Source organism: Sciurus carolinensis, chromosome 7 (assembly GCF_902686445.1).
Source record: "Sciurus carolinensis chromosome 7, mSciCar1.2, whole genome shotgun sequence".
In the NCBI taxonomy this organism is placed as follows: Eukaryota; Metazoa; Chordata; class Mammalia; order Rodentia; family Sciuridae; genus Sciurus; species Sciurus carolinensis.
Genome location: NC_062219.1, coordinates 33,576,354 through 33,601,933, shown reverse-complemented (window position 1 = coordinate 33,601,933; position 25,580 = coordinate 33,576,354). Strand labels below are relative to the sequence as shown.

General features: G+C 36.6%; 1 protein-coding gene across 1 annotated transcript in view; it reads left to right on the top strand.

Annotated features, from left to right (window-relative positions):
• Positions 1-25,580, top strand: part of LOC124989572 (A-kinase anchor protein 7-like) — a 156,620-nt gene that overhangs the window by 73,752 nt on the left and 57,288 nt on the right. Inside the window, 2 exon segments of the mRNA XM_047559445.1 lie at positions 3,910-4,022; positions 23,928-24,075. Coding sequence (XP_047415401.1) covers positions 3,910-4,022; positions 23,928-24,075 — 261 coding nt within the window.

Here is a 25,580-nt window from a genome sequence, read left to right as displayed (position 1 = left end):
AGTTCTGTTTTTTTTTGTTGTTGTTGTTTTTTTTTTTTGTTTTTTTTGGGTGCTGAGGATCGAACCCAGAGCCTTGTGCTTGCAAGGCAAGCACTCTACCGACTGAGCTATCTCCACAGCCCCCAGACCAATTAGTTCTGAAAGATGGTAAAAATACATATTTAAGGGAAAAGGAAATATGTTAGGAAGTTAGAATAGACTTTACAATTTCAAAAAGTGAACAGAGATGTATCAGGTGATTTTTACATGGAAGGAAGGGAAAAAAATAGAAGAAGCAAGATATTGAGAAAGAGGGAGAGAGAGCAATAGAATTTGGCCATTAGAAGGAGGAGATAAGAGGGCAGGAGAAACAAGAGAAATAAACAAATGAAAATAATACAAAATGAATGCACAATATACAGTCCAACAAATACGAACCCTCAAAACACAGTGGTAAAAGTAGAAAGAAGTAAGTGTTGCATGTATATGCTCCTGGACCAATCAGCACAGCAAGAATTCACATTCGTTCTCTCTCTCTTACACACACACACACACACACACACACACACACACACAGAGAATAAAAAATAAAATTAAAAAAAATTTAAATCTAAAATCTTGGTGAAGAATGACTCTCTTCTGAGGTGGTCAAAATAGTTGACCAGATTGCGAGGTCACTGTCCATGTATAACAGTCTTTATTTCGAATTCTTTTTGAGTTCTATGCTGATAGAACAAGGGGTGGAAGTTGTTAACCCCTTCCTGTTTTTGTGATGCTCTCTGAGCTTCCAGTTGGAGCAGCCTAAGATTGAACCTGTTTGATAGAAAACTCAGCTTTTCTTCTCATCAGTATGGGATGGGATGGGTAAGGAAGTACTGTCAGTTGGCATCTTGTCCATTTGAACCAATTCAGTGCACTCCAGGGTACAGCTTCTGCAGTATTCTTTGAGGGGAGTTCTAATAGGTTTTGCTGAGGTCTAATCATACCTCAGGAGCTTTGTTTAGTGGGGCCATCTTTGGAGAGACTAGATTGACCTGCCCTTATGTTTAGGCAGTAACTGATAACCTTTTGCGGGTCTGGTTCTGAGGAGCCTCACTGTAGGAAAGAGCAGTGTGTGTGTCGGGGGGAACTCCACTACTGCTTCCCAGGTGCACAGCCTTCTTGGGCTTAATCCTGAGTATATTGAATCCCACCCACATAAACCCTCAGCCCACTTTAGCTGGTTACATGAGCCTCCAAAGGGGAAGTGAGTGAGGCTCCCCTTTGCCCTTCCCAGTTGAATGCCCCTGGATACAGTATACTCTGTGCCTGTGTCTCTCACTTTTTTCAGACCCAGACTGAGTCCCTTGTTAGGTGCCTGCTGGGATATTGTGGCTATGTTTTTTTTTTTTTTTTTTTCTTTTCCTGATCTTCTGGGTCCCACTGTGTCTATGATGGCATGATTGCCCCAGATGGCTCCTGCCTCAGTTCTCAGTGACCTGTTGAGATACAGACATACTTTTTAAGTACTAGGGTGCACTTTTCAAGCACCAGTGCACTGTGCAGCCTCTGCATCAGTTAAGATCAGGCAGCATTTTTGATCTCAGGTTTCTCCATACCAAGACTGTGATCCCCCTCCCTTTGTGGTGAATCTGCACTGGTGGCTGCTCTGTGGGCTCCAGTGTATTCTTTCTTCTTTGTTTATTGTACCCAAATTTCTGAGTTCCTAAGCTGCTTTGAGTGTCCAATGTTAAAATTTAGTAAAATCCCTTTTTCACCTACCTTGCTGAGCGGCTGTACACTCACTGCTTTGGTTCCATATCATGGTGCAACTTGGGATGCAGCTTTCCTTTACCATGTCATCTTTCTAGAATCTAACCATTTCTTTATTGATGAAAGTTATTTCCAGGTTTTACTAATTTGGGATAATGCTTTAATAAATATTCTCTACATGAAATTTTATGTACTTGTACTTTTGTTTCTTTGCATTTTTTACATTTGGAATTGCTAGTTTAAAATGCTTGTGAACTTTTCTCAGGTACTTTCCAGATTCCTTTCCCTGGGGTTGTGGCACCCTCATTTCCCCACAGCCATTATTTCTTTAATTTTTTTCTCTGAGTCCCCCTCTCTCACTTCCTTTTGGGGAATCTCATTTATGTATTAGGCAACTATGAAGTTGCCTCACAGCTCTTTGATGTTCTGTTCTTTTTATTTTTCTTTCTTCCTTTTCTGTCTGTATTTTATTTTGGGTGGTTTCTGTTGCTGTGTCTTCAAGTTTACTGATTTTTTTGTTTAGCAATGTCTAGCCTGTTTTTATTACCAGCCACTTAATTTTTCTCAGACATTGCATTCTTCATTTCTGTAAACTTGATTTGTTTGCTTGCTTTTTATAGTTTGAATATAAAAAATACACTCTACTTGACTTTTTGAATGTTGGGAGTACAATCACAATAATGATTTTGATACCCTTTCTGCTAATTTTTTTTTTTTTTTTTTTTTTAAGAACACTGAGAAAATTTAATTGGGAATAAGCTTCCTTTAGTATACCTTATAGTTAATAACATTTTATGTAGGTTAGTTCATTTTTTAGCAATCAACTGTCTAATATAAATGTTTCAATTTCTTTTTTTTTTTTTCCTTTATTTATTTTTTTTTATTATTTTTTTTTATTTTTTTTATATTTATTTATTTTTTTTTACGTTTACATAGGGTTCTTTCTGCTAATTTTAACATCTACTCTGGGTCTCTTTTGATTAGTTGTTTCATCTCCTCATTATGGATCATATTGTTGTATTTATTTGCATGATTGATAATTTTTGATTAGATGTTACTACCCTTGGGAAATTTACCCATCATGTCACTTGGGTGCTGGATAGTTTTCTATTCCTATAGATATCTTTTGGCTTTGCTGTGGGATACAATTACTTGGAGATTGTTTTTTTTTTTTTTTTTTTTTTTTTTGAGGGGAGGGAAGGGGGTCTTGCTTCTTACATTTGTTAGGTAGTACTAGAGTAGTACTAATGAAGAGCTATTTTTCCCCCTCTCCTGAGGCAAGATCCTTCTGTTTTCCCAGTGTCCTATGAATCTTTTTTTTTTTTTTTTTTTTTTTTTTTGCAGTGCTGGGGATTGAACCCAGGGCCTTGTGCTTGTGAGGCAAGTACTCTACCAACTGAGCTACATCCCTAGCCCCTATCCTATGAATCTTGACTGACTAATAGAACGGACAGTATTTCTGACCCTGTGTAAATACTGGACAATACTAATCCTTTTGGACACCACTAATCCTTTTGATTGTGTTTTCCCTCAACTTTAGTAGTTCCTTGCAAAATGCACAGATCACCACTAAACTAGAATATTCTAGAGGATTCCGTTCCTTTATAGACCTAAAGAAGTTTTCTGCCCATGCAGGTCACAGGTCTCAAATACTCTGTTCTCTGAGCTCTAGCTGGTCTCTTCTCTCAGGTCTTTTTTCTGGCCTAGGGAGATGGCTGGGCTCCATTTGGTTTTCTCCTCCTCATAGAAGGACCTGTACTGTCAAGGATGTAAGTTGGGGAAATCGAAGGGCTCATCCTGTTTGTTTCTTTCCCAGGGAGAGTTCCTGTTATTCCATCTTGGTCAGAAGGAGAAGTTTTAGATATGAAAGGCTATAGATCAGCTAGTCCTTTATGTATATGTGAAAACTACTGAGATATTCAGTGAAAATCATCATGATGTCAGGAAAACAGTTATTTGTTAAATGTTCCCTTTTCAAATTAGCATTTTTGTATACTTTATCTCAAGTTTGAAATCATTGGAGATTTAACTATAACATTTGTTATCACACATATTATTTTTCTCTCTTTTTAAAACAATCTTTGCCATAAAATAGTTATCTTTTGAATTGGCTTTTATGTAATTAAAGAGAACTATGAGTTACAGTAGCACTTTTTTGTGTTTTCTTATTTTCTTCAGAGACTGCAAAAAAGACATTTCAAGAAAAAGGCATCCTGGCAGGAGAAAGCAGAAGTTTTAAGCCTCACCTAACTTTTATGAAATTGTCAAAAGCACCATGGCTTCGTAAGAATGTGAGTGCATGTTTATTGTCAGTCTTGTTTTACCAGGCCACATGAGCCTTCATCATGGTTGGGACATGGGTGAAATTTGTAGTGTTTTTTTTTGGACACCCTACCACTGTTGCTTGGGATTCGAGGTCAGTTTGGTTCTGATTCCCAAGGATGCTGAGGATGCTCACAGTCTCCATAGAGGCTGTTACAGCTGTGACCTCATTCGCCTTGATGGCTGTTTCGTTCACACTCTACCATCATTTACTGTTGCTGCTTCTGTTGCCACAAGTGATTCATCCCTTGAGGAGTCTTGAGCTGTGCCAGAGTTCAGTTGTGCTGCTTTCTTGCTTGTGTTTTTTGCATCCTACTGCTCTCAGAACTTCCTTGCTGGCCTGCATACACTGTGCTGCTGGTTGCAACTGGGTTCTTCAAGACAGGGAATGCTTTTCCTACCCCCTTATGTAGGTCTTTCAAGGTTTCCAAAAGACCACCTTGCTCTACCAGAAGATGCTTCCATTAAAGGCCTGGAGCAAGAATACCAGAGGCTGGGCAACCCAGTAACTGAGGGACTCTCCCTCCCTGAGGTATCTGAAAGTGTTTCTCCCTAAGGATGGCAGCAGTGACAAGCTAAGGCACATGTCTTTTGACTTCCTCTACTTGGGTGATTTCCTTGTGCCCTCTTCCTTCAGAGGTTGGAGCAACTTTTGACTTTCTTCTGGATTCGTGGGTATTTCTCCTAGAATCCTAAGGGCATCTTCCCTTGTTTTTCCCATTGCAGCCTAAGGGGTTCTTCATACAGATTCAGACATCTGATGGCCTCCTCTGATATGTCAGAGTCTTGGGGATGGGCATGCAGATTAATATCCCCTTGCTCGCCATGACCCTTGCTGCACTTAAGACTCATTTGCAGCTTTGTTAAGTGAAGGTCATGCTTATTAGTAAGTAGAATTTTTTTTCTCTAAATTTAGCACGTTTTATATTTATTGTCTGTCCTTGGAAAGTTTTTTTCTTTTTTTATCCTTTAAAACTTGAGTTTGAGTGATTCACCATCCTGCAATTATGGGTTTTCTATTAACTATTTGTTAAAGATGTCCTTAAAAAGATATCTTGCATGTTTTTTATAATTATGCTTCAAATCAATAATATCTTTTTATGTACTTTCCAGAATATGTTAGGTAAAAATAATTTGTGTAAATGATAGATTTTGAAATCTGGAATAACAGCTTACAAAACTTATAGACTGACAGTTTACCTCTTTACCCATTATCTTTCTCATTTTGCTTTCAAATGGATTGTCCTCTTCCAAGTGGTTTCACAATTAATCACAGAATGACAAATCAGTGGTGAAGGTAATATCCCCATTTCAAAATGTTTCTTTGTCTGTAAAATATTAACTTTGAAATAAGAGCATCCAAGGACATTTATCAAAGGAATGTTTACTCCAGAATCTATATTTCAGACTACACTTAAGTTATTTCTTGGCAGTTTCACAGAATTAACTCCATTACTCTATAGAGAATGGATATGACTTAGAAAGGTTAAATGCCTTAAATAAGTTCATATTCTTGTTATAGAGTCTTGTTTATGCATTTAAGAATCTATCTATCTCATGCTCAGTTATATATTCTTCCTTCCCCTTGACCAACTTCAGTTCATCCAGATTTATTTCTGTTAAGCAGAGGTCCTTAATCCAAGTCATACTTGTTTAGCAAATATTTATTGAGTGTCTACCATGTTCTAGATTCTAGGTGGTAGACATCAAGTGATGTTCAAAATGGAAACAGTTCCTGCTTGAATGCTAAATAAAAACCTAAATCAGTTTGTATTTTATTTGGATTAGAATGTATAATCTATAGAAAATAAATTACAGTGGCCTCTCCTTATCCCTGGAAGATACATTCCAAGACCCCCAGTGAATGCCTGAAACTACAGATAGTTTCATACATATGCTATGTTTTGTCCTGTTCATATATACTTGTGATAAATTTTCACCTTCTCACTTACAGGAAGCACTTTACAATTCCTTTTGATTTATCCAGAATCACTACTCTAATACTTTTGGGCCATCATTAGATAAAAAAGGGTCATTTGAATACAAGCATTGCAGTATTGTGGTGTTTGATCTGATTACTGAGATGGTTACTGAGTGATAGTAGGATGGTAGCGTGTACAGAATGGATGCGTTGGGGAAAGGGATGATGTGTGTCTTGGATGGGATGGGGAGGGACAGCACAGGATTTTATCACACTACTGAAAACAGTGTACAAGTTAAAACTTAGGGATTATCTGTTCAGTAAATTTTCATTTAATATCTTTGAACCATGGTTGACCATAGGTAACTGAAGCAGCAGAAAAAGGGGGCTACTGTGTGATTTTATCATCTCTCAGAAAGCCAAATTAGAATTTTTTGGTTTTAACTTAATGGAACAACTCTATTTCAATTACTGTTATGATCATTAGTGTTCTGAAGGGAATAGATCTTGAATTCTGGGATTCATGAGTCATCTGGAGTGCCTGTAGAAGCTTCAGAGTTCTACTTTTTACTCTTAGATTCTGTGATTCTGTGATTCTGTGATGTGATTCTGATCAAGATGGTTTGCAGAGTACTATAGCCTGAGTACACTTTGAGACCAGGCTGAAATATGTAACTAGCGATTTTTTTATTTTTGCAATGCTGAGCATTGAACCCAGGGCCTTGTGTGTGCTAGGCAAACACTCTACCACTGAACTACATCCCCAAATCCCAGCAATTTTTTTATGTAGGAATCCATTATAAAAGTTAAAACCAATAAGGAAAGGTAGCATACATACAAGTAGATTTTGTTTATTCACTTTATTATCATTTGCAGACCAGGAATGCAGATTGCTTGAAAATACATTGCTCTTCAGTCTCTTTCTTCTTAACTTTTGTACATATTCAACTGTTTTCTCTCTATATCCTAATTCTCTTCTAGGTGTTTATGTTTGGTCCACCCACTTCAAGTGAGTGCCATTAATTAAGACAGTAATGGAATTTGCATTATTCAAGGTTTTCCAGAGTAATAGGAGAGAGATAGAGAGAGAGAGAGAGAGAGAGAGAAAGAAGGAGGGAGGGAGGGAGGGAGGGAGAGAGGCAGGAGAGGGGGAGGATGAGAAAGGAATTTATTAGGGGATTTGGTTCATGTGATTATGGAGGCTGAGAAGTCTCATGACAGGTCATCTGTAAGTTGGAGACCCTGGGATGCTGGTTCTGTGACTCAGTCCAAGTCAGAAAGCCTCAGAACTAGGAAAGCTGATAGTGTGACTCCTGTCTGAGGTTTTAGGCCTGAGAAACACTGGGGGCTGCTGTGTAAGTCCTGGAGTCCATATCAGTAGATTTTTTTCTTTCTTTCAGTACTGGAGATGGGACCCAGGACCTTGAGCATTCTAAGCAAGTGCTCTGCCACTGAGTTAAATTCCTAGCCCAGTCCTGGAATCCAAAGGCTAGGGTGCCTGGAGTTCTGATGTCCATGGGCAGGAGAGGGAAAGTGTATCCCAGGTTAGGAGATAGATCAACACATTTGCTTTTCTGTTTATGTTCTTTCTGGGCCCCTGGTTGTCTGGATGGTTTCCACCTACATGGAGGGCTGATATTCCCAACCTACTTCACTCAAGCTCAAATGCAAATTACTTCTGGAAATACCCTCATATTCCCATCCCCACCCGCCCCACCAAATAATGCTTTATCAGGTTCTAGGTTATCTTTAATTCAATCAAATTGAGCCTAAAATTAACCATCACAGAATGTATTACTATCTTTCCTCAGTGTTATTTAGATTGATAATAAAATAAGAGTTGGAGGAGGTGAAATAATAGTTTTTCCCCCACTTATATATTGAATATAACTAAAGTACTTTATTTTTTATTTTAAAAGTTATTTTAATTATAAAGGTATTATCTGAACATATGCCCACTATAGAGAATTCAAATAATACAGCTCGTTAGTGTGAAAGTAATATAACTCAGCATCCTAATTTTGCTTATCATAATTTAAACATTTTCCCCTTAATGAATAATTATGTTGGTTTCTGTTTCTTTTTATACCAAAAACAATGATTTTTGTTTTTGTGGTGCTGGGGATTAAACCCAGGGTTTCATGAATGTTAGGCAAACACTTAACTACTGATTTACAGCCCTAGCCCTGAGCATCCTTGTTCACCTTTCTTTGGGTAGACATGCCACTCTTTCAAAGAACTAACTCTGTGATGTGGGAGTATGAGACTAGAGGGTATTATATATTATAACTTTTCTAAAACATCAAAAATTGCCTTTTAAAATAATGGTGCCAGTTTACACTCCCAACTGTAATGTACAAGAGTAACCTTTGTTAGGATAAAAATTTGTAGTAGAACTATCAAAGATTATGAATGGTGATTTACAGAATTGGAATAGCCTTTTGAACTGAGTTATGCTTCTGACATTGAAAAACAGTAAAAATTGTATTTTCTTTCAATAAGATATCGTTGTTCTGATATTATTTTGAAGAGGAAATTCTTTATGCATAAAGAGGTTTGCCAAAGCATTATTAACAGTATGGAAAAATTAGAAATAGCTTCTGTAACAATAACAGAATATTTAAGTCATTTATGATAAGTATGTCAATGACAAGCAGATATTAGGGACTGCAACAGTTTTTAAAAAGGTAAATAAAATGTAGAATGTATAATTAAAGTTTAAAAATTTTATATATATATTTTTTTGTAGTACTGGAGATTGAACCCAGGGTGTACTACCACTGAGCTGACTCCCCAGTTCCTTTAGCTTCTGGTATGCAGGTTTGGTACATAGTGAGAATGTCTGAAAAGGAGATCAAAGGGATCTCCCTTTAAAATGCTCCCTTTCGAAGATTGGTACCAGTTGCTTTGTTCTTTGTATTTGATTTTTCATGAGGATACCTGGAAATACTTTTGGTTATGATACTGGAGTACTCCTGAGATGCTGGTGGTACTGTTGTAGAGACAGATGTGATCTAATTATTAGTTTAAAAGCAGGGTGCTAGGCAGAGAGTGCTATGGATTAGTGTAGGCAGGTTTCCGTCCATTATTGTCTATGTACTGTTGTAGAGACAGATGTGATCTAATTATTGGTTTAAAAGCAGGGTGCTAGGGAGAGAGTGCTATGGATTAGTGTAGGCAGGTTTCCGTCCATTATTGTCTATAGGAGATGTAATGAGGTAGTTTCTATTTGTACCTCAATCGAGGTTTTTTTCCCTATCATCTAGTAATTGTTATTTTTTAATGATCTGAAGAGCTATCTTTAAAAAAACAGACTCAAAGTTGGAGCCATAATTAGTCTGTTTAAGGTAAAACATCTCATTAACCTAAAATGTGTGGAAAGAGGACTGGTGCACGCACTGTACTGTCCTCTCCTAGTAGTGGTCATAAAGATCTGGTATGAAGATTGCCAGGGTGTTCAGGATGGTTTGCAGAAGTCCCTAGGCTTCTGGGGTCCTGTCTTCTGGTAGGGAAACCTGTTTGCAGATAATAGCATGTAGTAGAAGTAACCAAAAACCTAATGGGGTAACTAATATTTCTATATATTATGTTCAGTATTTTCAAAATATAGAAACACTGCTTTGAATTTTCTGATGTGGAACTTCCTCTGCCACAGAATGGTATTCTGGTTATCTATTTTTTCTAACACCAGGAGACATTTGGTTAAAGCATGTGTCAGTTTTGTATATTCTTATGAAATTCTAGTGGGTGTGCTACATGAGATAATATTGAAAGGAGTTGTACATTTTAGAACTCTTCTGATGATCAGTGTGTTTTGTAATTTTTTAATCAAATGAATGAAGTCTCAGAAAATCTCATTAAATTACTGTGTCTCCAAAATGGTAACTAAAGTTCAAGTTATTTGTACAGATTTCTGAGAATATAGTTGTTTGGCCTAGTTAGTCTGCTACTTCTTCAGGTACATGCTCTTTGTAGTGAGTCTTTTTGGATTTATTTTTCTCATTGAATGACCTTGGGTTTCTGTGATTAATCATGGCAAAACCTGCTGAGTTAGAAGTGTGTGCTAACACTTGGTGGCAGAAGAAGACCAGTTTTAAATCAAACAAGCATCTTAATACAGATTTGGATTCTTAAAGAAATAAATGTGATCTGTTACTTAGTTGTTTTAAATATAAATCATTTTCTGGGCTTCTTAGAATATCCCCTCATTTATGACTGTTCTAATTTACTAATATAGCACTTGAACTAACAAAGATGTGGTTTATTAATTGACCCTTCCTTGCAGCAGTAGTTCATAGTCAGATATTGTCAGACTTCAGAATGAAAAAATAACATTTGAAAACTGTTAGGTACTGTTTTTACGTAGACTGTTTTTTTGAGTGCAGAAGTTGATATGTGTGCAGCATGAACTGAGGCCCATGTGGTGTGATGGTGAGCAGAAGTAGGGAGGAGGATGTGGCGTCACAGATAGGAGTGGCAATGGAAAGAGAAAAGGGGAGCATATGGATGAAAATTCTATTCTGATGGTACAATTAAGGGGAAACCCCAGTCTCTGAGTTATTTGGTGATTCAACATAGAGAACCAACATTGTAATCAATTTTTTTAACCCTGGGTTTGCTAAATTCCAGCCTTCTTCTGTACCCTTCCCCAACTGCAAGCCCCAGGTGTCATCTCTCCTCACTCATTTCCATTTACTCCTATTGTTTGGTCAGCTTTTTCATCTCTGTGACTAAAAATCCTGAGAAAAACAACATAGAGAAGTATAACTTTATTTTGCTTATGATTTCAGAGGTTCAGTCTATGATCAGCCAACTCCATACCCCTAGGCTCAAGGTGAGGCAGAATATCATGGCAGAAGGGCATGGTAGAGGAAAGCAGCTTAGGACATGACAGCCAGGAAGTAGAAAGGGAGCTCCGCTTACCAGGGACAAAAATATAAACTGCAAAGGCACACTCCCAGTGACTTAGTTCCTCTAGTCACACTCTACTTGCCTACGTTCACCGTCCAGTTAACCCATATCAGTGGGTTAATCCACTGATTAGGCTGCACCTCCCAAAATTCGATGATTTCACCTCTGAAAATTCTTGCATTGTCTCACGCATCTAAACCATAACACTTGCCCACTACTTACTCCTGTTCATTCATATATTTGTCTGTCTGTCTGTCTGTCTGTCTGTCTGTAAGTAATTGGGACCAGGGCTTACATGGGAAGCTTCCTCAGGGTTTGGAAAACTGTAGAAGAAGGAATAGCTGTATTGGTGGCATATTCCAGATTCATCAGCAGACTATCTCAGCAATATATGAAGGTGTGGAAAGTGTGGGAGGGAGCCTAGGAGGAGATGTATCTCAGGAAGCATCAACTTTAGGAAGGGAACTCTCCAACCGTAAGACAGGGACTCAGGCTGCTAGTAGAAGCCCTTCTGTAGAGTATGCAAGCTTTCAAAGGGACCCTGTATATGAAAGAATTCCCCAGCTGGGTATGGTGGGGAAGAAAAGTGTGGAGACTGCCCTGCTACTTCCTCCACATTATTTTTGAAAGAAGGCACTTCAGGTGCCTTTATCATTCCAGGAGAAAGCTTGTCTTAAAAATATCCTTGGTATAAGATAAAGCACACGGTTTCAGTAATCTGTTCCTGAGTCTCCCAAAGCCAAATAGCTTTATTACTTACAGTTATTAGTTGTCTTGGAGTCTTTTTTTAAATATATATCACCAAGTGCATTTAACAACAAATATCTTTGTTTTAATTGCTTTTTAAAGCTAAAAAATTCATTGAAATCTGATGCGAGGTGGAGTTATAATTTCTTCTGAAAAGCTTTTGGTGCCATTAGTCAACTGTATCATCTGTTGTGTGTCTAAGAGCACTATTTATAACAAGTAACCTCACTTAGGTTTTTAATGCATTTTTAAACATTGTGCTGTTGTGTTGTCCCTTTCCATATATATTGGAAAAACCCTAAATAAGTTATTTTACAATTGTTTAACAACTGAAAATAATACCTGAAAAGGTAAGCCTGCCTGAATGTCCTTGGAACCTCTCAATACTTCACATATCTTTAAAAATTGAGAAACATGGGAAACAATAAATAGAAAGCTAATTTATTTTTAGGGAGGAATTAATTACTCAGTTCTAGGAACTGACTAATTTATGTCAGGATTACAAATGATTCCTGGTTGGGCCCTGTTCTCTTAGACATTTTGAAAACCCCTAGAAGAAATGATACAATCAGCCTAATACTAAGTCTTCAGAGTGGAATGGAGATTTGAAGCAAGTATCTTCATTGGCATTTTCTGAAAGTTTTGTCTTAGAACATTGTCAGGTTTTCAAGTATTCTGTGATCAAACAGATCCTAGCAATGATGGGCTACATAAATTAATCTGATTCTTAGGATTTCTGGGACGCAACTGTTTATTCTGAATCGAGCTTAAACAACAAAGATTCATTTTTTCTGCCCCTGTTCATGGATCATGTGCAACTGCTCCATGTTGTCTTTATTTTGGACCTTGCTGAACAGCCTCCATCTGGACATTGCTGGTCTTCTGCAGAAGAAAAAGAATAGGTGACTCACAGACCGATTCTTAAAACTTTTGCTGGGAAGTGACAAATATTATGTTTAATTATATTTTTGATCATAGCAAGTCCCATGGTCCCTTCTGAGTTTAAGAGAGCAGTATATACAAGTCTGCTTGCAGATGGACACCATAGGAGGAGAAGGATATTTTGAATGATTTTATAGTCTTCCTAAGAATTGTTTCCCAAATGTGCTGGACCAACAGGTCCTTTTTTTCCACTGACCATCTTGTAACTTTACTGTTTGGTAGATAATGACTTAGAAAATACTGATCTTGATAGTTAAGGCTGAAATGATATTTTTGTGTTAATTATCTAGATTCTGGGGACATTTTTACTTATCTGTCAACATTGGAATCTATAGACAAAGTTCTGATTTAAGCATAATTTAAGAAACAGAGTTTTAGAACTTGTATTAAAAGATTCAATAACAAAGGATTCATGTTAATTAAAATTGTATGTGTTTGCTTTAACTATGTTGAATATCAGTATTTTGCCTCAACCATTACCATTAGTGATGGAAACTTTTTATTCTCAAGAAGTCATTTTCAGACATTTTGGAACCTCTTTCAGCTGGTAATTAATTTCATTTTTTCTAACCAAGTAAAGAACAGAGTATTAAGATCTTATAGGAAACTGACAAGTCCCCACAGTGAATGAATTGGTTAAAGATAGAATAGAATATATGGCTAAGAGAATTTAAATTTTATTTCAAAATTATATTGTTATAGAATTGTTTGACTTGTTTAAAATGTGACAGGAGCTAATTTCTGATGCAATAGCCTCATAAAAGGAACCAGCTGAAATAATTTGAACAATAAGACTTTCTCTACCACTGGAAAGATTTGCCAAACTCCTTGGCCAACCAGCTCTTGTTAATTACAATTAGCTGCACAATAAAGAAGGCCAAGGATTTATTTTTTTGAAAGCCTTACTTAGATTTGAGGGAAAATTAAGTTTATAGTACAAAACTATAACTAGTTTACATTGGAGTTATAGTTTCTTTCCTAAATATGAGCTGGTTTATTTTGACTGTTAATTAGAATCTTTTTCTTTTAAGGAGAGATACCTTAAAAATAAATAATACTAATTCTTTGAATTACAAAATTACTCATTTCTGTTATTTGAGGTTGGGAGTTGACTGGAGCATTGTGATTTTTTTCTTGGTCCTTGGATATAATTTGTCTGAGATCAGACAGTTAGCTGGGTGCAGATACCTAAGTATACAGTGAGGCAGAGATAGATAGCATTTAAGGCAGGTATTTTAGTCAGATTTTTTGCTTCTGTGACCAAAATACCTGACAAGAACTATTTTAGAAGAGGAAACATTTATTTTAGGGCTCACAGTTTTAGAGATCTCAGTCCATAGATGGTCAACTCCATTGCTCTGGTTCCAAAATGTGACAGAACACCATGGTGGAAGAGTGTGGTGGAGAAAAGTGACCCAGGACATGGCACAGGAAATTATATATATATATATATGATATATGAAGAGAGAGAGAGAGAGAGACACACACACACACACTCCAACCACACCCTACCTGCCTACAGTTACTACCAAGTCAATCCTTTAATTGATGTACTGATTAGATTAAAGCTCTTATAACCCAATCATTTTACCTCTAAAGTTTCTTGTATTGTATTGTCTCATACAGGAACTTTTGGAGGACACCTCATATCTAAACCATAATAGCAGGTTTATTCTTTTTTTTTTGTCTCAATGTCTTTTTTTTTTTAATTGTAAACAAATGGGATACATGTTGTTTCTCTGTACATGGAGTAAAGGCATACCATTTGTGTAATCATAAATTTATATAGGGTAATGTTGTTTGATTCATTCTGTTATTTTTCCCTTCCCCCCACCCCTCCCACCCCTCTTTTCCCTCTATACAGTCCTTCCTTCCTCCATTCTTGCCCCCCTCCCTAACCCTAACTCTAACCCTAACACTAACCCCTCCCATCCCCCATTATGTGTCATCATCCACTTATCAGCGAGATCATTTGTCCTTTGGTTTTTTGAGATTGACTTATCTCACTTAGCATGATATTCTCCAATTTCATCCATTTGCCTGCAAATGCCATAATTTTATCATTCTTTATGGCCGAGTAATATTCCATTGTGTGTGTGTGTGTGTGTATATATATATATATATATATATATATATATATACCACAGTTTCTTTATCCATTCATCAATTGAAGGACATCTAGGTTGGTTCCACAATCCGGCTATTGTGAATTGAGCAGCTATGAACATTGATGTGGCTATATCTCTGTAGTATGCTGATTTTAAGTCCTTTGGGTATAGGCCAAGGAGTGGGATAGCTGGGTCAAATGGTGGTCAGGAGAATGTTCTGTGTGACTCCTTCAGAGGGCTTGTACATTTAACAGCAGCCCCTCCCTATTCATATCCATTCCAATTGGTCCCCTTGGATTCCATCTTGCTTTCTCATCCTCCATGACCTGTCTGACAATCAGGAAGTGGTGAACAGTAATTTGTGCACTTGGACTTCCAAAAGCTGTATGTAATCTAATATTCATATATACTGGCTAACTCTGAGTATATTAGAGAACCTATGTAATTGCTTTATATCTCAAGAGTAAACAGGTAGAAATTTCAGTTTCCAAATGCTTTTTATAAATAAAATTATTTTATATAGCAATATGTGTTAGGTTAAAAAAGAAAGTCTTTGGATACATTTCTTGCTCTACCTGGAGAAAAGCATTCATTTTTAAATTCATTTAAGGGCTACATGCTTTCTTGGTCATGTTCCATATCCAACTGTTGTTTTTGTCCTACCCAAATCCCCTTTTATTTAATATCCATGGAGTGATTTCAGCCAAAAAGATGAAAAGGCTTGTGTCATAGAGCACCTTTAATTCTTTTTCCTTTTGCTAACTTGTAGGACACTCAATGTACATCTCAATCCCATCTGCCCCTTCACTCATCCAGTTCTTGTAACATTCCGTTGTTGTTGCCCTTCCTGTTAAGTAGGGGTTTCTGCAATAAGGAGTATGTGGGCAATCCTCCTGGGCGGTTAGGAGAGAATGAGTTAGTGTGAAGTAAGGTGTTCTGTTGAGGATGATTTTGTTGAAGGGCATAAAGGGGAGGGGTGGAAGAAGAAAGAATGTTGAGTGGGAGTAACTCTGGGAAATTGATTAGTTCATAGGTATGTGGGAAAAGAAGAAAGCAATTAGGAGCCAGATGAGTTGCAAAAATGCTCTAGGTCTTTCTTGTTTAAAATTATAAGGCTACAATGAATGATGCCTATGAGTATATTTAAACTATTTCACTTATGTACAGTGCCTTCTACACTAGGTATTGAACTCGCGGATGGATTGTAGCTAAGGCTTCAGTTAGATAGAAGTTCTGTCTTTAGATAATCTAAGTAGTCTAGTAGGAATGGTTCCATGGCTTGGACCTCTAAGCTACAAACATGGAATGCATTCCACCATAATAAAAGTATGTCACAATGTAGTGTTATAGAACAAGTTAAAATTGCTTGTTAGGATTTTTCTATGATTTTATTTCTGAATGGTCTTCTATAGAACAATTTTGTTCTTTTGTTCAGGTTTCACAATTTTTTTATACCAACAACTTTCTGGCATTAATTATTTAATGTTGGAAAGTAGTGACTTAGCAGGAAAAGCTGTTACATTGAAAGATGAAAACATTGGTTTTGGTTCTAAGTTTATAGACCATACATGGGGAGAAGTTTTGAGGAGGGGGATATTTTATCTTTAGTGTAGAGAAATAAATGGCTAAGTTGGTTAATTCAGGAGAGTATTTACTGAAGAGCAAAACATTAGGAAAACAGATGTGGTCGGGAGGAGGAGGCTGTAGCTTGTTTACATCTGAGTGACCACAAGACTTCTGATCCAAGAAAGCAGCCAGAGTTTGACCCAGGGGAGGAGAGAGTCCTGCTGAGATTGAGCTGTATAGGATGTCTCAGTTACAGGGCCTCTTCTTTGTTTCATAATAATGAGAAAAGCCACATGCAAACATAATAAGCAGTTATGTGGCCTGTCATACTACACTTGAGAGGCATTGAGAAAGAGGAATTGAAGTTGGCCAAGTGGACCAAGAGTGAGCACATATGAGGACAGACTGTGTTGTAAACAAAGGCATTGCAGTGTTCCAGAATTTATTGTACTGAGCCTGCAACCTTGAGGGCTTCTTGGGTGTCAGTGACCTGTTTACTCTCTGGTCAATACAGCCCCAGTTGGAATGAATGAGCCAAACACTTGTGGACTGAAGCCCAAGACCTCTGTTGTGTTTGATGCCAGCACCTCATGGCAAGAAATTCTGGGACCAGGAAGCCATACTGCTTTTTCTCTTGGTGACTTTTGTGAAGTGGCTTATGCTATTATGAGCTGTATAACATTCTCTCTGTCACTGCTTTCTTTGCCACTTGATGCCACTAAGGAGCATCTGGTTCCTCTCAAAGTGTTAGCCTAGGTAGAAGAAGGTGTAAATGGTAGATCAAAAATCTATAGCTCTAGTGGTTGTGTTTCTACTTGCTGCAAGGTGTAACACTGTAAATGTAGATAAAATGACCGGCTAAGAGGTTCTGCTTTTGCTTTCCCTGTAGCCTCAAGATTAAACAAGTCAGAAGTGCTAAAAGCAAGTTTATAAATAAAGGGATTAGAGAGATGACATGCCTAAAAAACATCGTGGTGAGCTTGTAGAGATGCTCAGGCAAAATAAAATGAATAATTGAGAAATATTATATATTCATATAAACAGTCTAGAAAACTGAGAAGTCTCTGCCAGTATTTCACTTGATTATTTGAATAATAGTGTAAAAGACATTCTTTTTACAGGCTGAGTTATTTGGATAATTTTTTTATGTTTAAGTAGTATCTATGAATTCTTATCTTCCTTTTCATTTCATAGTCAATATAAAATTCATTTATAATGGACATAAAACTATCACTTGATATATTTATATTGATGCAGACTATTAAAGTCAGGTATTTTGGAATGCTAGAGGTTTCCAAAGTAATTTTAACATTTTTTTTTTTCTTTTTTTGTGCTGGGGATTTAACCCAGGTGTGCTTTACCACTGAGCCACATCTCCAGCCCTATTTGTTTAATTTTATTTTGAGATAGGATTTCCCTAAGACACTGAGGGTCTTGCTAAGTTGCTGAGGCTAGCCTCCAACTTGCAATTCTCCTGTCTCAGCCTCCCAAGTCACTGGAATTATAGGTGTGCACCACTGCACCTGACTTGACATTGGTTTTAGAAATATGATTGTATTTAGGATTATATCTTAAGAATGGTTAATTATTTTAGAATGTTAATATTTCAAAGCAAATAGTGAAGAGCTTGAATATTATCATTCTGTTTCCTTTCAATTTATCTGAATTCTCCGCTTATCCTGAATCTGAGTCCAACTTCCATCTCTTACTAGCTGTATCCTTTGGGTAAGTGACCTAATTCTCTGTGATTCTTTTTAAGAATGATACCAATCCCACAGGGTTATTGGGATTATTAGCTGAATTAATAAAAGTTTTTAGAACAGTTTTTGTACTTAGTAAATGCTGTGCTATTATAAGATAATGGAAGGCATTTTCTCAGTTGGTCCAAAATACTGAAATACAAGTTTCTCTTCTATTTTTCATTCCTCCTTGGTTTTCCATCTGTAAACTTACTGACAGGCACTAGGCAAGATGTCAGAACCTCAACCAGGTAGGAAGTGGGAGCATTCAGTGGGGGGACCAGCCCAGAATGGCAGGAAGAAAAGGTTGCAGGCAGTTCCAGGGTGCTGGACTCTGGATCCAAGATCACCACATGACTGGTGCCATGAGGATTCAACTCTTTCTACTCCTGTCAAGAGCAAGCTTGGGTAGAACTGACTCTGCATGGGAGGGGCCTCAGTTTTCCTAACGGAAAGGAGCTGAGGAAAGATTACACCTGACCTGGAGGTAATCAGGTGTGGCATGTCAAGAGGAAGGTGGATGAAATAGTGCAAGTCACAGCAAAAGATATAGTTATGTAAAGAGGTGATGGGGTCCTGAAGAATTTTAAAGGAGAGTTGCCTTTAAGCGCCATGTCAATAGGTAATGTTTTTATGACTTTGAGTACTAATATATAAATCTTTACTATGAATAGTTATCACTAAAAATTATTATAATGTTTTAACCAATATACCACTAAAGAAATACAGCCTTTCCACTTATGAAAATAAGTGTATATGATTACTCCTCATTAGCCAGCTAATGCCCAAAGGACAAGCCGTTTGGTTTGGCTCTTAATTTACATTCTTAATTTGGATTTCTAGTCATTATCACAGGAAATGCATGCTTCTTTTATAGCTACTAGCATGACAGGAATAAACTATTGGAAAATACACTAGAGATCCAGGAATGCCAAGCTTATTATCAGTAGATGATTTCTTTATTTGATGTACCACCTATTTATATAAGTTGTGATTATTACAAGATAATAAGTAACAAAAAGAAGTTATCGTCTATAACAAAAAAACTAAATCTTCTTAAGGAAATTAGTATTTCACTGTTCGGACCACAACTTTGTCATATAAATTAAAGATGAATAATATGTATTTTATCTTTCAAAACTGTAAATAAAAGATTTTTACTTTCAGATTGTTAGCTAATGTGAATTTTTATATTTCATGGTTCTGTCTGTATTAAAAATAGAGCTGGTTGCATGGTAATATGAGTCTGAACCCTCTTTGGTACATATTAAATTATGTGCATCATTTAACTAAATGTAAATGATGTTGTGAGAGCTTCTTGAGTAAATAATTTCCATTATTTATCAGATTCAGCCATCAGATGATTCTAAAAATACTTACCATGCTCTCAATGGCATTTTTTTTTTTTTTTTTAGAAGTTGCTTGCTTGGGTGCCAAGTTACAATCAAGAATGAAATTCCATTAGAAGGGAGACCAATAGAGTAGAGGAAGGGAACCAGGGAGAGGGAAGAGGGGAGGTAAGGGGGGTACTGTGGAATGAAATTGACCAAATTTTTTAGGTGCATGTACGAATATGTCACAATGAATCCAACTATTATGTATAATTTTAATGGACTAGTAAAAATTAAATAAAAAGGTTAAAAAAATGAGTGAAATTCTTATAATTTCATGGTATATTTTATCAAAGGTTATCAAGTAGCTTTGAATATCCATGATAATTCTCCCTGTACTGTGACTAAAATAACCTCAGAGAAGTAAAACTTGAGTCGTTTCTAACAGTTAATGAAGAGTCTTGAAAACTTTCTGATGTTTCTTTCCACTAATTTATTGTTTAAAGTCTGGTATCCTGTATTTAACTTACTATTTTTTCTTTCAGTTTTATGTTTCATAATTGATGTCACTTATACTGAGTAGGTTATAAATGTGGAGCCCTTAAAACTATGCCTCGTCCCCATTGGTTTTCAGATAAAAATAATCTGAAGTACTGTATCACCCAGGATATTAAAAATTCCAGGCTTGTAAACTCTTAGCATGTGGTATTGAAGATACCACATGTATTGTTTCTCTACACTTGAAATAATCTTAACTGTCTTAGCCTTTGCAGGGCAGATTTTCCCTGGCTTTAACCATTTTTGTGATTTTTTTTTTTTGAGTTCTCCTAACATGTTAATATCTCCATCTATCTTTAAATGATAGGGTGCCTTGGAAAGGGTCTGGTCTGTGAGGAATCCAGCAGAGGATAATTTGGAGTCCTGAGTGTGAATATAATGTCATTGTCCAACTGTTTTAACTTTAATGTTTTTATCCTGAAGGAATGATGTATCTGAGACAATTATAGCAACCCAATGGATAACCCAAGAAAATAGGAACCTTCTTAGCCTTACCCTAAATGATATCTGATTTTGATGCTCTCACTTATTTTCTCAGAATGATAGTCCTTTTATTATTAAAGGTAAACACTGTCTGTAATAGCTAAATGATAAAACTGATTCAGATAGATATTATTAGAAAAGAAGCACATTGCTCAGCAAAACTTTCTCCAGAGAACAAAGATCATGCTAGTGTTATAATATATATCAGATAAAGCACATTGCTATTAATTGCTGGATTCTTTATTATTAAAGATGTTTTCTGATTAGGGAATATAACTTCAGTGCCCTTGAGGCCTTATGCCTTTTTGAACCACTGCTTTCGCTATGAGTCCTAATTCAATTTCACTTGCTAATGAAAGCTAACTCCATAAGACTCATGTTGGAAGTCATCCATGAAGAATTCTTGCAAAATAGTTCATACTTACCTTTTGCTAAAATTAATTAGCCTGGCAGATTAGAGGAATTTTTATGTTTCTACTTTTCTTCTTTAGAGAAAGGACATTTTACCAAAAAATGGAGAGTATAGTGGCTAGTTAATGTTGGCATCAGTATCTTGAAAACCAAGGCCCTTCTTTAAGCTATCACTAGTCTTCTATATGATTTAAAGGAATCATTGTCCCCTACCCCAACAAAAATGAAAAAAAGCATTTAAATGAGAAGTAAGTAGTAAGGAATGGTCAGTTTCCATTTACTGAGAACTTTTTTCGTTCCTGAAATCTTATTTTGACTGAAATGGAGAGGATAGTGGTATATTATAAATCAATTATACTTATACAGTAATCAACTATACTTTATAACTGTAAGTCCCTAAAGTTCACTAATTATAATAATGGCTCTAGGTGTGTATTTAGGTGTTTTAAAATTGTATTTCACTGTTTTAAGCACTTTCATAAATTAACTGATTTAGTTCACATAGTACTTTGAGATAAGTATTATTGTAAATTCATTTTACAGATGAGGAAACTAAAGCAAAGCTGCATAACTGATATTACGGTTTGGACCTTAAATGTTCCCCAAAGGCCCATATGCTGAAAGGCTTGATCATCATCCTAGATGGCACTGTTGGGAAGGTGGCACTGTTAGTGGAAGGAAGTTAGGTCATTAGGGGTGTCCTCTGAAGGGTGATATTTGGACTCCAGCCTTTTCCTCTCTCTTTTTTTCTTCCAAGCGGCCAAGAGGTGAGCACATGGCCTTCTCCACATGTTCCCACCATAACATTTTACCTTGCCACAGACCCAAAGCCACTTACTATGGACTGAAACATCTAAAACTATGAGCCAAAATACATCCTTTCCTCTTTTAAGTTGACTTATCTCAGGTGTTTCATCCCAGTGATGAAAATCTGACAGATAATGCTGGACAGTAGCAGAGCTAGGATTTGAACTCACACATTCTGTCTGCTCCTTGGCATTATGATGCCTGTCTCAAGGCATCCTACTTACCAAATCAGAGAAATTGATTTTATTCTTCTTGGACTTAAAGGAACAGTGTTTGATGTTGTCAACTGTCCTCTTCATCAGACTTTGTCGTCCTTTGCACTTGTGACAGTTACTGAGCATTGCTGCACGTTAAGCACTCTTCCAGGCACAGGGAGTCATATTTTAGCAAATAAACATCAGACAAAAGTCCTTCCTTGTGTGGAGCTTGTATTCTAATGGGCACACACAGTTAATGACACTGAAAAATGAATATAAGTAAATTACATAGTGTGTTAGAAGATGTAGATGGTAGAAAAGTTTGCCAACTATATGAAGAGAGAAGAGCAGAGAAGATTTAGGAGTACCTCTTGGGTGGAAATGCAAAATAAATTGGCATCCGGGAGAAGCTCTGTTGAGAAAGTAATACTTGAGTAAGGAATTAAGAGAGGCAGGATGAATTGTGAGAATGTTTGGGGCAGGAACAGGCTGCAGACAGTACCGAGACTTTGAGGTGGGCTTGGGCCTGGTATGTTCAGGGAGTGGTAGGAAGGTCAGGGAGGCAGAGGGTAGATGGTGGTGGGAGACTAGGTCCAGAAAGTGCAGGAGCAGGCAGAACAGCACTCTAGGCTGATAGGGGGACTTGGGCTCTTCTTTTGAGAGAGATGGGAATCCTTTAAAAGGTTCTAGCAGAGAAGTGAATGAATCTAATGCATGTTTTTATGGGATCACTCTGATTGTTGAGCAGGCAGTGGAAGGAAAATAGCCAGGGGGCCATTGTGAAAATCCATGTGAAAGACATAATGATCCTTTCCAAGGTAGCAATGGAGTGGTGAGGATTCAATATATTTTAAGGAAGAATCAGCACTGTTTGGAAGTGGGGTTGAGAGGAAGGGGATTCCCAAGGAGGACCGCCAAGCTATTAGCCTGTACAATTAGAATGGTTTCTGTTAACTGAAGTGGGAAAAGCTATGAGAGGAGCAGTCAAGACCAGGAGCTCAGTTTTGCATATGGAAAAAAAAATGCTTAATATTGAAAATTAAGAATGGCTGAAATGTCCAACAGCATAGAATTAGATGAATAAATTATGATAGTTGCATATGATAGGATTCTATGGAGACAAAAATATTTTACTTATCTATATTAAATATTAGCCTGGCATATTTACTGAAAAAAATAAAGCTGGTTATCAGGTTGTATTCAGGACACAACCATATTCCTATGAAAAGGAAAATATTTACTTTTTATTTACATAGGAAAATAAAATGCAGAACAAAATCCATGTTTTTGTATTCCTATTTAATTTTTTTCTGTAATGCATTATTTATTTATTTATTTATTTATTTATTTATTTATTTATTTATTTTTGCAGTGCTGGGGATCAAACCCAGGGCCCTGTGCTTGCAAGGCAAGCACTTTACCAACCGAGTTATCTCCCCAGCCCCTGTAATGCGTTTTAAACAATAAAAAGGAAAGTTATGTGTTCTAATTACCTTCATTTCACAGATTGTATTTTTGGACTCTGAGACTGAGCTGCAGGGCCATTCTAGTGTAGGGGAGATGGAAACATTATTTCCTATGATTTGGGACACTAAAGAGGTACCAAAAATATCTCTTTGCAATTTTTCAACAATTACCTGTTCCTGCTATGAAAGGACACTGAAAATAAGGAAAGAGAGAGAGAAAAGAATTTAGAAGGTCCACTTATACCCCATTCCAATTCAAATAACTTAATTTTAGGTTATTTTTATGTGAGAACTTAAAAATGATATTCATCTTATTAGAACATTTTCGCAGTATAAAATGTTAAGATCCACATTACTTTTTTCCATTGTTGTGGATGATTACTCTGTCCTTGGTATCTCAAATTTCAACATATTCTTTATTAGTTCTGAGGCCTAGAATATATGAAATACTGAATGCTGCCAAATTTAAATCAGCATTCTTAATGGATGGTTTTTAAACTACAACTCATTCTAGGTGGGGAGACTTTTAACAATTTTACAATAGTTTTGTGGTATTTATTTTTAAGTTCCGATAGGCAGTATTGTATCCCAAAATGTAATATCAGGTTCTAAGAAAGTTATAATAAATATGAACTGGCTGCCAGGATGAATTGATTGATTGATGTGATTTTGTTTTGTCATTTCAAGGGAGTGAAAAAGATAGACCCTGAATTGTATGAAAAATTTATCAGCCACAGGTTTGGAGAAGAAACATTCTCTCGCATCGATCTTTGCTCCATGCTGAAGAAGAAACAAAGTGATGGTTATTATCATTGTGAGTCTTCAATTGTGATTGGTGAGTGCCACTTAAAAATTATTGTCTTTATTTTTAACTTTAGTATTACTTTATTTGATAGATATTTAAGATCAATCATGTTTTTCCCAATGACATTTTTTTCTAAATTTATTTGGTAATAACAGTGAAAATTTTGTAGAGCATTTTTCATACTTATATCAGTCAAGATTTTACTACCTATAGTCTTTATACATCTGTGCTTTAAATATAATGAAGTCTTGAAATGTTGATTCAAAATCATTTCAGTTGATTTTTATTTCATGGCCATGAAGAAAGCATTTTCTCCAGTGAAGGCCTACGTAAACAAACCATTTCTAACCAGGCATTTTCATGTTTGCTGCTTTTAATTAGGAATAGAATGACTCAGGTAAGAAAGTTTCGCTTGGAGAAGAGAAAGTGTAGGTGGCCTGAAAAAATTGAAGACTTCAGTTTCTTCCACAAGGAAAGAAGAAGCAGCTGAAATTTATATATACATGCTTCTGTCCTCATACATAAATGTTTCTGTCAGATTGCAAGTGACGAAACAGACTCCTACATAATTGTGTTTCCAGGTGCACCAAATGAAGACCCTTTAACCAAAACAGGGCCAGACCGTTCCCCCCCACCTTTTGCAGAGTGAATGTATTTCACGGGAGCCTGCTCTGTTGTGTACTATTTCAAATCAGACACTCTTCTTATAAAATTGTGAACTTCAAGACAACCTGATTTATATACTTTTAAAGTAACATGAAAATAACTCAAAGAAGATACATAAATGTATTTAATGTCTCAAGGTCTCAGCCAAGATAATTTCCTTCCACCTCAACTTGAAGAAAACCTATGGATAAATGTACACTCTGAAAGAATCTTAGTACTGGAGTTTATCAAAGCATTTAAAAAATGTTCAAGAGACACAATTTATTTCCAAATCCTCAAGACAGATCTTCAGAGAAGTCATCATTTTACATTCCAAAGATTTTAGCTATCTTAAATAGAAGATATTCCGTATGTCATTTGAGTTTTATATTCTGAAACATTTCAAGTCTATTTTAAGGAGGATTTTCATGCTTTTGAGAGAGCTATCTTCCATCCAAATTTTGAGGAGGACTGAACATTTCCATTTAGGTTCATTGCAAAGTATCTCAATTTTTAGATTCTTCTTGTGTAGTACAGGTTTTGGCTAGCTTTCTCTTTCTCTCTGTGATTACTTTAGGTCAACCTGGACAGGGAATGTAGTACTTCATCACCCTCTCCACTCTTAGTTAAGAAAACAGGGAGGATAAGGATTTTGCCAAAGGTATTGTGAGATTGGCATTGTACAGCTCATAGCACATACCACCTAAATTGCCAGTAGGGGGTCTCTGCTCTGTTCAGCCCTCATCCTGATGTTCCAGCCTTGTAGGTTCCATCTTTCCATTTCTCTCTTCCAGTTTAGTTTTTAAAATTTCTCCTTAGGGGGCTGGGGAGATAGTTCAGTCGGTAGAGTGCTTGCCTTGCAAGCACAAGGCCCTGGGTTCGATCCCCAG